This window comes from Homalodisca vitripennis, chromosome 1 (genome assembly GCF_021130785.1).
Source record: "Homalodisca vitripennis isolate AUS2020 chromosome 1, UT_GWSS_2.1, whole genome shotgun sequence".
Lineage (NCBI taxonomy): Eukaryota > Metazoa > Arthropoda > Insecta > Hemiptera > Cicadellidae > Homalodisca > Homalodisca vitripennis.
The window spans coordinates 87173010-87191846 of NC_060207.1; the positions used below are offsets into that span (position 1 = coordinate 87173010).

The 18837-nt window shown below is 30.4% G+C and overlaps 1 protein-coding gene across 2 annotated transcripts in view; it reads right to left on the reverse strand.

Moving 5' to 3' along the window:
• LOC124366079 (UDP-glucose 4-epimerase) overlaps positions 1-18837 on the reverse strand; it is a 32530-nt gene continuing 13693 nt past the window's right edge. For both annotated transcript variants that reach the window (XM_046822321.1, XM_046822313.1), the window contains 7 exons: positions 17014-17132; positions 16621-16734; positions 15300-15479; positions 4543-4723; positions 4129-4262; positions 3423-3573; positions 1-1665 (listed from right to left, as the gene is read on the reverse strand). In XM_046822321.1, the coding sequence (XP_046678277.1) occupies positions 1607-1665; positions 3423-3573; positions 4129-4262; positions 4543-4723; positions 15300-15479; positions 16621-16734; positions 17014-17132 (938 nt within the window). In that variant the 3' untranslated portion in view covers positions 1-1606. The remainder of the gene's footprint in view (positions 1666-3422; positions 3574-4128; positions 4263-4542; positions 4724-15299; positions 15480-16620; positions 16735-17013; positions 17133-18837) is intronic.

Here is an 18837-nt window from a genome sequence, read left to right on the forward strand (position 1 = left end):
TTTCCAACAATAACAACTTTATTTACATTTGTATATAAATAAAGAATCACATTTAACTAACTAATTATACAACAAACCCTGAAAGCAATCCATATAATATAAATAAAATAATTCCAACTGAAATATTTAACCCAACTTTTTTTATATACCACCAACAACCTTTAATTACTGAATGCTGATACAAGTATTTAAGGTACTCTATAAAACTTGCTGGAAAATCTGTTTTTTAAACAAGTGTAAATTAATTTTACATACATTTGTGTTTTTACTTTTAAGATCTCATAGTGTAAAGAATTATCAACTAATTTTAAAGGTCAACATTTTTTAACTCATGACATCGGTACATCAGGGTTTAACTACATAATACATACTAATTGAGGTATAGGCCTAAATTTTTAGATTAGTCAAATACTTGAAACCATAGAGAAGAAAATTGTAAACAGAGTTGTGCACAATCACCTCACACACAAAAATTTCTAATTTACTCAATACTGTAATACAAAGAACAGTACGACCTTTATTTTTGGAACATGGCTAGTTTGGGAATAATACATATTTTATTGTAATTGTAATTAAAGTTGGATATAAGTTATAAGTGGGCTCAAGAATAATACCTTGTCTCTCTTGTCATATGGACCAGCATTTACATGCTCTGGATATTTAAAACAGTGTAGTCGATGCAGTGTAAAATACCATGTTACTTAGCAATAAAAGTTAAATATTGTTAATATAAAAAATACTGTTTCTCAAAAACTTTTTTTGTGGGGTGACATAATGTATTTTACAATGGTCAATATAGTAAGTTAAATATATTTTTAAATTTAATCAATTTAAAACACTTAAAAAGTGTGAAGTATCATAACTATTTCTCCTAAAGATCTTAACCTATTGGAGTTTGTTTGTAAATCTAGCAAAACCATGAAAATTATTGATTCATAAGGCCTAAAACATCATTAAAAATTAGCATGCCAATGGATTAAACAATCCTGCCTTCTAGCAATGCTTAAATGTCATTTAACAATTTTGTATTGCCGACTATAGGTATATGGTATGACCTACTCTAAATACTGAACATCCAAGCATATAGCACTTGTATTTTCAGTAAGCGGCAATAAATCCAGCTATAGTAAAAGTCAAATGAACATATGGTGTACTTTTAATTTCAGCCGAATGATGAGATGAAAAATTAAGAGCTTAAAAACAGTTAAGGATACGGAAGAACATATCAAAGAGGTACATGCACAATTGATACAACTTTAATTAACAACTAATAAATATCTTGTATCACAAAAAAATTTTGAATTTAAAACTGGAGGAATCAGTCTGTGCGTCTTACTATTGTAATCCTAATCACTAAATTGGACCTGTTTTGTACTTAGCAATACCTCATTGTAGACTAGCATATCATGGTAACTAATAAATTACAGTGTCTAAACCTATCTCAATGCTTAACATTGATAGAATTGAATTGCACCCATTGATGTCCCACTGTATTAAGTAAATGAAAAAGGAATGTCTTAAGTATAAGTAACAAGTACATACAACCCTGATGTCAATAGAAATATATAATAACGGACAACAAAATTGTGGATAGACTCGATTTGTCTCATGAATTTCCTTGGAAGCCATTAGGGTTCTTCATTTGCCATCTCCACATGTCCTCACCTGTAAACACAGTTTCAGTATTTAGAATGTGATTTATATTATTGAGATAATATTAAGTGTAACAAACGATATATCATCTTTAATGACCATCTCAATCTAATTTGGACCACTTGACAGAGAAATGGACAAATAAAGTTTCTGAACAAGAGCACTATCTACCAATACGATAACTGCACAAAAACTCAATAAATGAATACATCATCCGTTCCTTACTTCCTTTCGATAACCAAAAGCATTGATGTTCCGTAACAACCATCTGCATCAGCACTAAGTGACACTTTTTAACTGTACTATTAAAATGTCTCCTTATTATTTCTTGTTATATATAGGAGTATTTTATCTCTATATTATTTACAATTCTGTTATATGCCCACACCAAACCAAAAATAATAATGAGAAATTGTAATAGTGCAGTTAAAAAGTGTCACATAGTGCATCAAAGCTTTTGATTATTGAGAGAAAATAATGTATATATAAATGATACATATATATATATATATATATATATATATATATATATATTTATTTATTTATTTATATATATATAAATATATTTATTTATTTATATATATATAAATATATATTTATTTATATATATATATATATCATTAACAATTTAACTGCGGCATCAGGAAAACTGGCTCAACACTCATGGTTGTTGAGATATAACTCGTCAAGTGAAGTGGTCTGACAGTGTCACAAATTTTCCTGTTTGTGCTACATTCTAATAGAACACAATAAACTACTTTAACTGAAAAAATAACTGTTCATAGGATGTTGCCTTTTGTGACATAAATTTTTAGCTGAGTAACTGAGATTGAAAGATTATATAATAATAATATACATTATTTTTTGTATATTATTAAAACAAAAAATAATGTTTTCTACTTTTTAAACTCAATTTATTACAAATTGTATTTCCTCGATTGTATATAAGAACAGATACTCTTGGAAACAGTGATTCTTGTGTTGTCCATTTATAAGTGAACTAGCCAATTATTCCCCTTTAAAAATTTTTAATTAGTTATAGAAACTAAATGTTAATTTTTCTGAGCATTGGGTGTTGTTTTAAAGTTTTGAAAGCTACTGTAGGTTAATAAGTCATTCTAGTTCCATAAATAAATCCTTCTATTTTGTGAAATCGTTAGATTGTGTGAGTTAGCAGTGCTGTAGGGTAACATCTGATCCAAGGATCAATTCATGATAACTAAGAGTGAGACAATTTATTAGTCGTTTTACTAAGTGATTGAGCACTACGTACAATCAGTGTAACATCACTTTGCAGGCTGAAACACAAGATAAATTTCCAGTAAAGAAGCCCCAATGAGAGGTTAACAACTTTCTCGTAGTGGACTAGCCAGGTGATGTTATAGTTGATGCATTTGTATTAAAACACATATCTTGCTGTTAACCAAGAAAACAACATTTCCCCACTATTAGACCTGATTAGTTACACTTTTACTTGTAATCAGTGGTTTTGGACAAAATAAAGCTTTTTAAACATAATGATGAAAAATAAACCATGAAGTCATAGGTATGGTATACAGTGAAGGGAAAAACTCCAATTTATACAGTTAGCAGTTAATGTATTAATCCAGCAAAAGTCATGTTCATTAATAGTGTTATGGAAATAATCAATTTAATTAGTTTTAATTTAATCAATTTTAACTATCATGGTCATTTAATTCAATTAGAATCACATACTTGTTGGGAATGTTAACATGATTATGGTTTAATATAATGCCAGGGATACTTACACATTTCTTGTAGTGTTTTCACTGCCTGCCAATCCAACTCAGCCCGGGCCAGACTACTGTCACAGTATGACACTGCTACATCCCCCTCCCTGCGGCCGACCACCTTGTACTTTACCAATCTTTTACTGGCCTTATTGAATGCTTCCACCACCTATGTCATACAGATAAAACAACTATGCTTTAAAAGGTAAGCTTAAAAACATGGATACTTAAGATGTGAAACGAACAACGAAAACACTTCAAGAGACCAAGAAGTGAATAATTAATATCTAGCATTACTCTGAAGAAGCCTTTATTAACCCTTCCATGGTTCATTGACGTTGCGGCTTCAACAATCATGCTAATGAATAGATTTATTGCACATACTCTACTATTTTGACATGTTCCAGTATGCACCGGCTTTAGCTATATCTATACTTAATTGAATGTAGCTTAAATTTTGAATTTACATGCAAAGCCACAACTTAAATCACTAGTCAATTAATATTAATTTGAGACTGTCACAAAAATCTCAATTATATGAGTATTGCTGGCTTCCTTTCAATTCGTTAACTTTCAATACTTAGATTCCTTCTCTATGCTTAATAATCCTTAATTACATACAGTAAAACAACAAAAGGTTCATTAACAAGAAAGTTTAAATTATTTGTAACGGTTTTCTATGAATTGAAAATAACTTATCCTAGTTATTGATCTCTGTACAAACCTCTAATACAGAATGGCCGGAACCAGTTCCTAAATTGTAGGTTTTGAATCCTATCAGCTTTGGGTCTGTTAACTTCTTAAGGGCACACAAGTGACCTAATACCAAATCCTGGATGTGAATGTAGTCTCTGATACCTGCACAAAATATTATTAGATTTGAAAGGTATTTTTTAACCCTTTAACTAACTGTAAGTAAATTCTAACATAAACGAATGTACGTTATTGTTTATTTACAGTAAAGATTATTTATAATCACATCAGAGACAGAGATAGAGAGAACGATTGACAGAGTTGGACTTTCTAGATAAAGATAAAGGAGATTATATTACTCTTAAAAGATGCGAAGAATGGAATATGGAGAATGTCATGTATAAGAAGAAGATTATAAGAACTACGAAACCCCCCAATACAGCACCTGTGCCATCTGGAGTATCATAGTCATCTCCGAACACAAACAGTTGTTCCCTTCGACCCACCGCTACCTGAGCGATGAAAGGCATCAGATTATTAGGTATGCCGGCCGGGTCCTCCCCTATGTCTCCTGAGGGATGGGCTCCAACAGGGTTGAAGTACCGTAGGGAAATTACTTTCCATGTCTATAACAATAAGCAGGAGTCTAAACATTATCTAAACAGTAAACTAAAATCCTTATAACAAAACTACTTAAAAATTCATCTATAAAATTATGCCCATTATGTACTTAAATAAAATTGCAAAATAATAGTATAAGGGTTGGGAGGCAGGGGGGTTAGCATGCACTTCAAGCTGCACACAGTTTTATTTTTAAATGTTGTTACAACCACTTGGGTGAAGTTTGAAACTCATGTTGTTGCCTACAAAAGTGGTTGACAACCTTGGGACGAGGGTGAAACGGGGACATTAGCACTTTAAAGAATCATCGCTAATGATAGCAGATAGAAGCTTGAAAACAATACTTTAATTGAATATTGAGTCGAGAAAACATCTTAGAACGTTCTTCTTAAAACTGTTGGAAGAGCACGGCAAAAAGTTTGTCATTGACTGCTGAGGGGTTGGATATGAAATGAAAGTGGCAGCTTTCATCACAGGTATTTCTTTCTTCTTAATAATCTTTAAGCCAAAACTCTCCAGCTTCCTATGTTATTCGGGGAGGCAATTTATTTTCATACAATAATTGGAGCAGACACTACTTTCAGCCAGTGGCTCATTTCTATCCCTGGTACCTACGACCAACCACACATCTTTGAAAGCTTTATCTATGATATCTGGCCAATCTAAATACTACAATATCTTCATTCCATATTTTCTTTCCTTTACAAGCATTGCTAACAAGAAAAGGTTCTGTTTTCAGTATGTTTCTTGCAAAAATGGGTGTGAACAGGTATGACACTGGTATTGGGTGAACCGGTTCTTTCACTGAGGACAAAATATACAGTGTTTCTTTTGATTGTTCTGGTTCTGTCTAGGTGGTAGTGGTGGAAATTGGGCCATTTGCTGAATTTTTTGTTTAACCAAGAAAAAGGAAAAATTCACCAAACAGCAGGTTCATGTTGGTCTCCTTGCAGAGGTTCATCACTAAAATGACATCCCACACAAACAGACACTGACAACACCTGTTCGTTCTTCTGTTTTAAGCATACTTTTAGATTACCTACAGCAAAAACCGATCCAGCTATATATCAAAGAATAGTATTGAGACTTTTTAATAACCCTATATATTGTTTTAATCAAAAGAGATCATTTTTAGAAATAAATAAAATAGGATTATAATGTTTTATACATGTTTATTGGTTTTAAGTTTTACAAAATTCTTAAGTAAAAAACAATTTAGTAAAGATCCAGGATATACAAGATACATTAAGTATTATTCTTTATAAAAATACTTTGATTTTACTTGCTATGAAGCTTTGAGCAGCACTTGTTTTTTAAAATTACACTGTCTATAATATATTAGATTAAAGTAAAAAATCAATTTCATAAAAATACAATAAAATTCACTTTTGTACAAAACAATAAAAGCATAATAATAAAGTTTACTTCTTTAGATTTGTGATTTTTTGAAACCCAGAATAAATATTATCAAAAAGTGAAAATGTATGTTACAACAAAGATGTCTATACAAAGTTCATTTAAAAAAACACACTTAAATAGACAGTCCTTGCAGTGATGAAAGTCCAAGATCAAAAAATGGCCAAACTTCCACCAGCCGCTAAAAATGAATATCTGAACGTAATTAATTACTATACAGTTAAAGTACAACTCTTCAGCTTTCAAGAAATCCAAATAAAATCTCCAAAACCCACTCAATTGATTTATTTAGCTTAATTACAACCAGTTGTTTTTTTCATGAATGTCACCTTAAACACTGTAAAATGTATTACTTATCTGTAATATCAAAAACTATTGTACATAAAAATGCTCAATTGACTGCTTCTACAAACTTAGATGTTGATAATGGTTTCAACAACAGCACCTCAAAAGACCATCAGCATCTATTACTGCATACTTGCATATTGTGTATGAACAAATGTCTCATATATTTGTCTGATTCAAGTTAGGATATTCTCTGCTTTTCTTGCAGCCCTGATGGTTTTGTCACCTAACATTATGAATTCTGGCCAAGAAAAAATCTGGGGCAATACTATCATTTTTCCACAGCTTATCTATGATGATTTAATTACCTTTTTCACCCCAGTCATGTAGAGGACAACGAACAATACTTTCATTTCAATAATGTCTGTTTAAAAAACATCTATCCAAAGCTGTAAGACTAGTGAATAACTGCAAAGTATTGATTAGTATTGTAGCGTATTAAAACATCAATTAAATCATGTAGGAAATAAAAAATCTCAGCCATGACATTAGTTTGCCTTTGGCTAGATCTTTTCTCCAGATAGATAAAATTGTTACTATACTTTCTTGTGGTGTACTATTGGATCTTGACACTGGTTTTTGTACATACCACTTATGGAAGCTATATTTACCAGTATAAACCCAGCATCAAAATTCTGATTTCTTTCAGATGCACCTACTTATAGAACAGGTGGTTTGACCATAGACTGCAATTTTCGGACAAATTCTTCTCTGACTGCTCTGATTTACTACTATTCACATGTTGTAATTCTTGCTCATAATCAGGATAAGAATTTGATAAAATCTCTCTACCATTTATTTCTCATGTTCATTTATGTCATGTTTTTTCCAGACAAACAATAATAAAAAAATTAACCTTACGTCCCATGATTTAAAAAAAATAAATCTACACTCATAAAAATAAATAAGCATAATCACAATAACAAGTCTTAAAAATAAATTTACTATGTAAATACTTGTGCGATTAGAAAGAATTATTCAGCAATCACACACACATTTGTATGTTCCAACTAACATGGATGCACTCCCATTTTAACCACTTATTGCCAGCTTCCCGTGCAAACCGACCACTTTTTACCAAACTCAAATCAAAAATAATTTACAAAGGGAAGAAGTGAATAACATGGAGTATGGATTGTTATCACATCAAGTTTTAAAATTGTTAGTATTTTTTAACAGGTGAGTGATCCCGGACCAGCCTTGTCTCAAATAAATAATCATTATTTTCGTAGCTGTGCAGGGCTTGACGTAGGAAACTAATAATGCATCAACAATTGTGTATTTAAATTCCACTGTAAGTTTCAATATTTATTCTATATTGTATATTTCAAGTAAAATGACTAATAATAATAATAATTAATCCTTAGCAGTTCTACAGAAATCATTAATTTTTTACAAACCCCTTGCAAAATTTTTACTTTTGTCTCTGTATTTTTAGATACACATGGGCAAGACAGTGATCACAATTTATTCTAAGCAGCATACAACACCTAAAACTGCCTGGTACTTCTTGTAGTTGTAATTTCATATATACATGGCACTCAAATAATTGTAACTAATGGAAAAAACATTATATATTTACAATCATATCAAGTGTTTAAAAACCTTAACAAATTTAGGAAAAACCTTAAAACAACCAATTAAGAATTGTCATTTCTGACATGTTACTGCTAATATTAGTATCAAACAAACAAATATTTTTACTATAAAAAAATAATATAATATATTGTTTTTATTTTTAAAATTTGTAAGGGATTAATAAACATATTTTTTTATGTTTGCTTATTGTGTCAACAACAGATTTAATGGGAATTTCTCTTGTAACACTAGAAGTTTATTTGAGAGGAAGTGCCTATCAGAGTTCACTCCTACTTACTGATAACATTGTTATCATTATCAGCTTTTCTATATAGTGGTTATTATCATAATGGTACTATAACAAGTATAAAACCTTACCATTTCATCCGATGATGTTTCTTTTAAATGGAAAGGCTTATTAGAGTTCATTCCCAGTTACTGATAAATATTGTCATCATTATCAGCTTTTCTATATATGGGCTATGCTATTATTGTGGTACTATAACAAGTATAAAACCACCATTTCATCTCACAAAATGTTGCTTTTGAGAGGAAGTGCTTATCAAAGTTCGTTCACATTTAGTAATAATATTACCATCATTATCAGCTTTTCTATATAGTTTTATATATATTTATATAAGTAGATATAGACCTGCCGATTCTAGACCACTTTCGGAGCCAACAGAAAATCAAGGGAAAATACTGTTTAAAGGACAATAAACGGATCTGTAAAATCAAACAGTAACTCACGAATGAAAAATTACCGAATCTATAGCTGTTTGCTTCTACTTTCTTGAGCAGTTTTAATGTAAAATCTCCTTAGAATCAATCTATTGGTCTGCTACGAATAAACTATAAATTAAAACTTATAAACGGAAATGATGGAATTTGGTAACAATCACTCGAGAAGTTGAGGGGATTGCCAACATCTTCATTGTTTGATGAGGTTCTTCATTTAATTTCTCCAAATGTACTATAAAATCATCGAGGATGTCTGGCTTAAAATCGTAGACAAATTCAACATCCAGATAATGAAAAAATACAGGTAAAATCTTCTCATAATAAACGTGTGTATCGATACCTACAAACCTAATGTATTCTTTGAAAAGGAAAATAATTTTTTCAAGGGTTATCAGAGATAAGTAAAAGTTTTTATTTATTTTCCTAAACTCTGTAACAAATTTTGTTTGTTTTTCACCTCCGTATTGTAATTTTGTAAGCAGATTATTCAAATGTGTTAGTTTATTTCGAAATTTCTTAGGTTTAGGTCTTTCGTACAAAATTAAATTACAATCTCTACAAACTAAATATTTTTTATCAATAATATTTCTCCTCTATTATAACACTTGTAACAGTTGGCATTATACTCTTCCATTTAAACAAAAAGATTTTTTTATAAATGGAGATTATGGAACTAAGTCTGCCGAGATATAAATTTTTCAGCACAAATGTTTATGTTTACATTTCTACAACAGAGATAAATAGAAATAATTTCATTCTATTGTACAACTATTTAGGATATTTTGTCTATGATTACAAAGATTATTACGGAAGAAATCAAGATTTTTCATCAGTGAAAGAGTATATTTTTGAAGTTTTAGAAGGAATGAAAGAGAATAATATGAACATCATCAATTATTGTTAAAGACATACAAAATGAGTGTTGTTAGTGTGCGTGTTTTTGCGATATCTACTTAACTTCTAAGAAATTGGGAATGGGAGAAGAAGAAAGGTATCATATATTTTATTTCAATCAACTGTAGATTTGTGACGTCTGCTTTTCAGCTGATAGCGTTTGTACCACTAACGCTTGACCTCGAATCTCATTTTATTGAAACATGTGAGAGGCGTTTGTGTCACTAACGCTTGACCTTGGTTTGCTCACGCCGTGAACAATGACCTTGCTTTGCTCACACTACAATGACCTTGCTTTGCTCACGCTGTGTGCGACAATGAAATCATTGTAAAAACACTTAATTCTGTATTACAAATGACCACTTTACATCACTATTTTCACACAATGTTTTTATCACAGTTTAGAATGTCTACACAAATTCAACACACAATCTTCTTGTAATGTCTTTCTTCGAGAATATAATAGAAACTTATTAAATATGAAGGACAACGCCCAGTGGAACACTTCACTTCACTTTTAACAAGAAACACAGAACATCACACAATCTTCTTACTTCATATAAAGTCTATATCTTCTTTCTTCAACTCATAAATACATTAGAATCTTCTAAATAATGATATATCTTGTTAAATTTCGTTAAAATAGAGGAGGATCACACATGGCTACCTATACGTGGCCAACGCCCAGCAAGAGATGAAGACGAGATGTAGTGTTACCAACATGTTAAAATGAAATGTCTCAATTCCCTAGAACTGTTATAGTTTCCAATGTAGGCTATATTAAATAAGTGAATATCAATATTTATTTCAAACCTTGTTGTTCAAAAACCACTCAACCGATTTTAATGAAATTTGGTACACATATAGTAAATACTTAACTCTTTCGACTTAACTTATCCATAAGGGTGAAATCATCCCCTATTTCTTAATGTTCATAAAAAAATATAAAAAATTATCAGAAAAATCTGAAACTTCAAAAACAAGCGAGTTCAACTTAAAATTTCATGAAAATAACAAAAAATTCAAAATCTACCCCAATCATCCCTTGTCTTTAAACTCTTATATCTCGAGAACTATTGGAGCTTTTTTGATGAAATTTGGTATATAGCATCAGTAAATATTAAAGTATTTTTTTAAATCATCACTTCCGGTCCATGACCTTGAAATAGTTTTTTCCTAATATCATCCCTATTTTTCAAAGTTTTTTAATGCAATTTAAAATGAATACTTTTATCAATGTCTTTAACAATTCTGTAAAGTTTTAAAACTATCCGACGAATAATAGCGAAAATAACGCGATTTTTACTGAATTTCTCTAATATCGTTCTTAATCACATCATAGGCTAAAAATTTCTCAGAGACAACAACAACATAACAAATCGCGTTTGTAACAGCATTTTGAAAATCCATATTGATAATTATATCGTTCTTTGAACCAGAAATATTTGTCAAACTCTTTGTTGTATCAATAACATAAATAGGTTTATTCGCTAAAAATTCTTTAGGATTGTAATACATTTCCTTATTATTACAGTAAACTTTCTTAAAATCTTGATACATCTGATACATGATTCTGAAAAGACCTCCTGAAATGTTTAAATTTTGTAATTCATCTGGATAATAAGAACCGTTCAATTTTACTCTGATATTTTTTACATTCAAACTATCAAACTTTGAAGGATTTTTTTCTTGATTATTCTGTCTACCTGTTTAAAAACCTATAATAACGAACTTGGGATTAAAGATATTTCTATAAATATTTGTAATATCGAACGAATAAGTTGTTCCGCAAAAATACCTTTTTGTTCAATACATTGCCAATCTTGAAACATTTCTGCTATTTTCATTTTAGATTTCAAGATTAAAGAATATATGCCTGCTTCATTAATGAAAACAGTGTTTTTTTGAAAGTTTGAAGGCGGGGGCGAATCACCCCTACCTTCAGAATGTATGTTTTCGAAGCTTTTTTATATTTTTCTTTAACATGTTCTTTAATTGCTTTCTTCGTATCTTTATATTCTAACACCTCTGCAACATCTTTCGCCTTAGCTCAAATAGGTAAGAAAGGAGGGTTGCTATGCTACTTTTCAGCTACCTGTAAAAAATCTACTTTTTTGCAAAATTTTGCTAGAATTCTACTAAATTTAGCAAAGTTTTACTAAAATTACTGCATTTTTGTTCAAAATGTTGAGTTAAAAAATTTCAGCTACTTTTAAAAATAGTGAAAGTTAGGTTTAAAAACACGAATTTACATGTAAAATCACGTTAAATTAAACGTAAAACACAAAATTTACGTTCTTGTTACGTTCCACGTTCACGTTCACGTTCCGCGCTCCAAATTTTTTTCTTAATAAATGGATAGAGCACTAACATTATTACAAAGCGAAAAAGATAAAATCGAAGAAGAAAGAAATAATAAAATTTTAGAATTAATACAAAATGTCGAGACAGATTTTAAGAATTTAAGAGCAAGTTTATACAATCTTCTAGATGAAAAATATAAGCCAGAACTCGTAGAAATACAGTTTAAAAATAGTAAAAGCTCTGTAAATATTTTAAACAATACAGAATCAGATTCTTTTACATTAGATACAGAAGACGAAGATAAAATATTAGAGATTATTAAAAAAAGTTGTTAACAGCACAATTGATGTAGATTCTAACGATTTACAAAATATTTCTGGAGGAAGACTCTATAAATACAGATTTAGAAGTTCTAAGTATGGTAGTGGATTAAGACAACATTTAAAATTCTAAACACGTCTTTCTATTCTTTTTAACATTTTGGACTAATTTTACCCAACAAATACAAACCTTTCTGCATGTTTGTTTGGATTTGTTTTAATTTTGTCTAACTTTATTTTTAATTTTTAATTTAGATCAATATTCCTATCTTTTACTTCTTTTTCTAGCCAGTAATTAGAAATGTAACAATCTTCTACATTTTCGAATTTTAAGATATATCTTTCGGTTTTTCTATAAATTATTGTAGATAAAGCAGTTATTTGTAGTTCTAATCCTTCTTGTAAATCTTCTAATCTTTTACAATTTTTTACCTTAATATCTCCAATTATCTTGTCCATTCTAAGATTTTTAGCGCAATTTCTGTCTTCTTCTTTGTAAATAATATCGTCCTTATTTGTAAAAATATCTAAAGCGTTTAGTGTAACAATTTTAGGAAAAGTATGACCGTTAAAAGAAGTTAAACCGTCTGTTTTTATCTCTATAATTGGTTTATTAATCGGATAGTAGACAATATTTAAACCGTTGTACGGGATCAAAATAAACCCTTCTTTCGTTAAATTTTCTTTATTATTGTTCAATTCGATAAACTAATTTTTTAAAAGGTCCTTTAATAAAATAAACAGCTTTATTGCCATCTTTTTCTGCTAAAACGCCGACATAGCTAAATCTTGCTTTATTATTGACCACAAATGCCGAAATTAGTACAATTTTCTAACTTTTTTCACTATTTTTAAAAGTACCTGAGTGGTTTTTGAACAACAAGGTTTGAAATAAATATTGATATTCACTTATTTAATATACATTGGAAACTATAACAGTTCTAGGGAATTGAGACATTTCATTTTAACATGTTGGTAACACTACATCTCGTCTTCATCTCTTGCTGGGCGTTGGCCACGCATAGCTAGCCATGTGTGATCCTCCTCTATTTTAACGAAATTTAACAAGATATATCATTATTTAGAAGATTCTAATGTATTTATGAGTTGAAGAAAGAAGATATAGACTTTATATGAAGTAAGAAGATTGTGTGATGTTCTGTGTTTCTTGTTAAAAGTGAAGTGAAGTGTTCCACTGGGCGTTGTCCTTCATATTTAATAAGTTTCTATTATATTCTCGAAGAAAGACATTACAAGAAGATTGTGTGTTGAATTTGTGTAGACATTCTAAACTGTGATAAAAACATTGTGTGAAAATAGTGATGTAAAGTGTTCATTTGTAATACAGAATTAAGTGTTTTTACAATGATTTCATTGTCGCACACAGCGTGAGCAAAGCAAGGTCATTGTTCACGGCGTGAGCAAACCAAGGTCAAGCGTTAGTGACACAAACGCCTCTCACATGTTTCAATAAAATGAGATTCGAGGTCAAGCGTTAGTGGTACAAACGCTATCAGCTGAAAAGCAGACGTCACAAATCTACAGTTGATTGAAATAAAATATATGATACCTTTCTTCTTCTCCCATTCCCAATTTCTTAGAAGTTAAGTAGATATCGCAAAAACACGCACACTAACAGCACTCATTTTGTATGTCTTTAACAATAATTGATGATGTTCAAATTATTCTCTTTCATTCCTTCTAAAACTTCAAAAATATACTCTTTCGCTGATGAAAAATCTTGATTTCTTCCGTAATAATCTTTGTAATCATAGACAAAATATCCTAAATAGTTGTACAATAGAATGAAATTATTTCTATTTATCTCTGTTGTAGAAATGTAAACATAAACATTTGTGCTGAAAAATTTATATCTCGGCAGACTTAGTTCCATAATCTCCATTTATAAAAAACTCTTTTTGTTTAAATGGAAGAGTATAATGCCAACTGTTACAAGTGTTATAATAGAGGAGAAATTATTGATAAAAAATATTTAGTTTGTAGAGATTGTAATTTAATTTTGTACGAAAGACCTAAACCTAAGAAATTTCGAAATAAACTAACACATTTGAATAATCTGCTTACAAAATTACAATACGGAGGTGAAAAACAAACAAAAATTTGTTACAGAGTTTAGGAAAATAAATAAAAACTTTTACTTATCTCTCATAACCCTTGAAAAAATTATTTTCCTTTTCAAAGAATACATTAGGTTTGTAGGTATCGATACACACGTTTATTATGAGAAGATTTTACCTGTATTTTTTCATTATCTGGATGTTGAATTTGTCTACGATTTTAAGCCAGACATCCTCGATGATTTTATAGTACATTTGGAGAAATTAAATGAAGAACCTCGTCAAACAATGAAGATGTTGGCAATTCCCTCAACTTCTCGAGTGATTGTTACCAAATTCCATCATTTCCGTTTATAAGTTTTAATTTATAGTTTATTCGTAGCAGACCAATAGATTGATTCTAAGGAGATTTTACATTAAAAACTGCTCAAGTAGAAGCAAACAGCTATAGATTCGGTAATTTTTTATTCGTGAGTTACTGTTTGATTTTACAGATTCGTTTATTGTCCTTTTAAACAGTATTTTCCCTTGATTTTCTGTTGGCTCCGAAAGTGGTCTAGAATCGGCAGGTGTATATCTACTTATATATATACTATATACTATATGGACAGAATGCCTGTGCAATTTCTCTAGTAATGAGTGTGTCACACATCTAAGGGTAGACACAGTCAGGATGATGTATCTAAATAAAACATGCTATCTAGAGGATTAACCAGACATTGCAATAGCTAGTTTAATACATTATACTATACAGCCAAGCATACAAATCAAAAAATCTGTAATTATTTTGAACTTTGGTTCAAACACCATCTGATAAATAATGGGAACTGATGGTGTTCTTATATAGTTTCTCTTACTATAAATACATTACATGACAGGTTTAACCACAGTTAGCCTATACTTACATTGTCTGCAAGACAAACGTCCTTAAGTATTTCTTCTACAAAGTATTTTGACTTCCCATAAGGATTTGTACAACCTTGACCAGTCGGGTGGTTTTCTGTCAATGGCAGAAACTGTGGAATCCCATAAACTGTAGATGATGAAGAATACACAATATTCTTGACATTGTTTTCTTTCATAACCTGCAATCAAATTTTAAATGTATGAATTATCCAACTCAACAATCTGGTAGATCACTATACAAAGAAAATCAATTTACTGTATTTACATTAGTATCATCGGCGAATGGAAGTTTGATATTGTCATTGATTCACAATAAAATTTCAGTAAAAATTAAATCCTCATAATTCAACATGTTTTTTGGTATTTTTCTATAATTCTGTATTTTATTTCCTTAGACCAAAATACAAGGGCTATCCAGAAATGAGATTACATTGTGATATAAACAAAAAACAAAGTACAAGAAAAACATTACATTTTAAAGTGACACCAAATAGCTACTACACTTACAAACTCTACAAAGTTAGACACTTATCACAGAGGTGAACTAGTGTCTTTGAATTTCCAGCGTTACAAAATTCTGCTGTCCGAGACTTACATCAGATACAGGCTATTTATTATAAAATAATGTTAAATACTCTTCAGGAGGGGCTTTACGAATTATCTTTTAAATTTGTTTTGAAAATTCATTTCACTTATAAACACAGAACATTTTATATTGTGATTGTGTCTGTTCTTAGGCATGTGTGGAAGACACTGTGTTGGAAAAATCTCTGACCTCAACAAAGTTTTAAATTATAAACATTTGTTAATTGTAGTATGTAGGTATGTGGTTACAGGGCACATTTTCACCCATTGTTTTGTAAATTAAAATATTTACTCAACCATCCTTATAAGTTTAAAGTTTAAGGATGTAGAGATCTTTGCATAAAAATCCTACATGTTACTAAAGATTCAGTGTTGGACAAATACACAATACTCATTCTAGAAGAACTATTACTGAACAAATACACTACTGTACTGTATTAGAAATAGGTTGACCATTAGCTTATTATAACCAGGGACATTTCCTTCTGTGTATTGTACACAGTTAAATATTCCTATGAATTAATTTACTGTATTATTACAATTTTGTATTTCCTAAGCTATTATATATGTTTACACAATGATGCTCCAATGAAAAATTGTTCAAGAATTATGTGCAAATAAATTAATTGTATTGAAGTACCTGAGTGCCAATACCAAACTTGCAACCCTTAATTATCAATCTGTCACACTAACATTAAGTCACAGTAAACGTCTAAATAAATTGACATACCGTACCTCTAACAACGTTATTGAACCCGTTATGTTGTTGCTGTAATACAATAGAGGCAATTGACATGACTCGGACACAGCCTTCAGTGCGGCAAAATGGATCACACAACTGACTTTGTTCTGTAATCAAGAAATTACAATTCCATCAACTTTAAACCATTAATCTATAAGAGAGTAAAGGTGATTGATATGAATATATACTATTGGTTGGGCAAAGTTGACACATGAGATACGTAGTTGAGAGAGAGAGAGCATTAAACCACTGGTCCTCAGTCTACTTTTATTTCGTCCTATTTTTAATAGTCCTACTTTACACTTAGTTTTGTAACAAATGAGGTAATTCCTATATTTAGTGATATTTAAAATGCATCTAGATAATAACCATTTGTTCAACTGTACCTCAGAAAAAACTTTTGATAGCGCACTTTTGTCACCAATATCAAGTTCGTAGAATTTGACTTTCTTCCCTGACAGCTTCTCTATCCTCTTGAGGCATTCTGGTAGCACCGAATTGGGTGCTGTTGAACAACAAATAATTTATTTTAATAAATTGATAAATATTATAAGCTTATAGCAAAGCATAATAAGTAAAGTTTTATGATTGCTGTCTATATAGTAAGAAAACAATACCTGTCTCGAAAACATGGTGTTGTCTCAAAACATGGAATACTCATTCTGGTTTTTCCTCACATCTACGACTGTGTTTTTCTAGTGTAGATAAAGAAACTTTAATTGATATAATATTATTATCCTGTTATAAGTTCAACCAACTATGCACTAAGTGGACAGTAATGAGTTAAGTGTATATTACCACTGTCTCTCAATAATTTTCTCTTATATTTCCACTCTACTTTCTCCTATCCATCTCAGTTGTTGGTACATAAAAATAATTTAAAACTATTGCTTCCATGTATTATTTTATTATTATCCAGTAACTACAGCAGCACTTGTACACACAACATGATATCATTGTTATATCAAGAGGTAGTTAGAATTAAATTACTTGATAGTCAGATATTAAATTATAAATGTTATTTGATACAGTGGCATATTCCACTGGCACACATTCAAAAGATTCAAATGAAAGGTTCCTGAGGAAAAACTTTCAAACCTGAATTCAGTTTTATTGCTTATTGTATTATCCTCAGAAGCCATATGCAAGGAAAACAGGAAAAGGGGAGAATAGGTATGAAAGGGACCGCTGATTGAAATTTCCCATCAGAATGATGACATATGGAGCTAACATCATGGGCTAGGTTCTAATTCTGATGACTTCAAAGGTTTTGTAAGCTAAGAAGCCCCATCAGTTGTTGGTTTGGAGCATCTTCTCCAACCTGGTTTCTTCTGATTTGGTTTTCTTTTCAAGCCAGTCGTAACTTAACTTCAATATGAGTGCCAGATACCCAAATAGGATAGGAGAATCCTCTTTGTGGCAGGAGGATATCCAACTATCAATATATATATACATATATACACATATACACACATATATATATATATATATATGTGTGTGTGTGTGTTAGTTTGGTTATTTAAACGCAAATGTGACAGATACGGCCAAATGCAATATAATTGAATTGTAAAAAGTAAGGGCTCTGTGGTGTAATGGTAGCACATTCACCCGGCAAGTGAGAGATCCGGGTTCGAGTCCCGGCGGAGCAAGTACTTTTTGTAATTCAATGTTTATTGAAATTATATATATATAAAATTACAGGATTCTCCTGTCCTATTTGGGTATCTAGCACTCATTATAATATATATATATATATATATATATATATATATATATATAAACTTTTGAAGAGGGATGGTTTTGGACTCTAGTGTTAGGTTCAGTGAAGTTATGCAGAAGTTTTCGGCCATTGCTACCATTACGACAAAATTGCAATAAGCTGATTTTGTATTCAGTATAATTGTTGTTCCCAGGTTCAGTTGTGAACATTTTCATACATTTTTCAATCTCATTTTTATTTTTAAAATACCATAAATATGCTGTACAATCCCATAAATACTGCTTAAAATTGCCAGTGATGCTCTGCATTTATGTCTCTGAATAAAAAAAGTTTTATGATTTTAGTCAAATGACGACCCATTGTTAACACAGAACACAAGCACAATCAATATACTACAGTGTAATCAAAACAACCAACTTGTACATACTAAAGTGAAAGAACTGTAGACTATTTATTATTACTGTATCATACACAATATATACTAACAGCA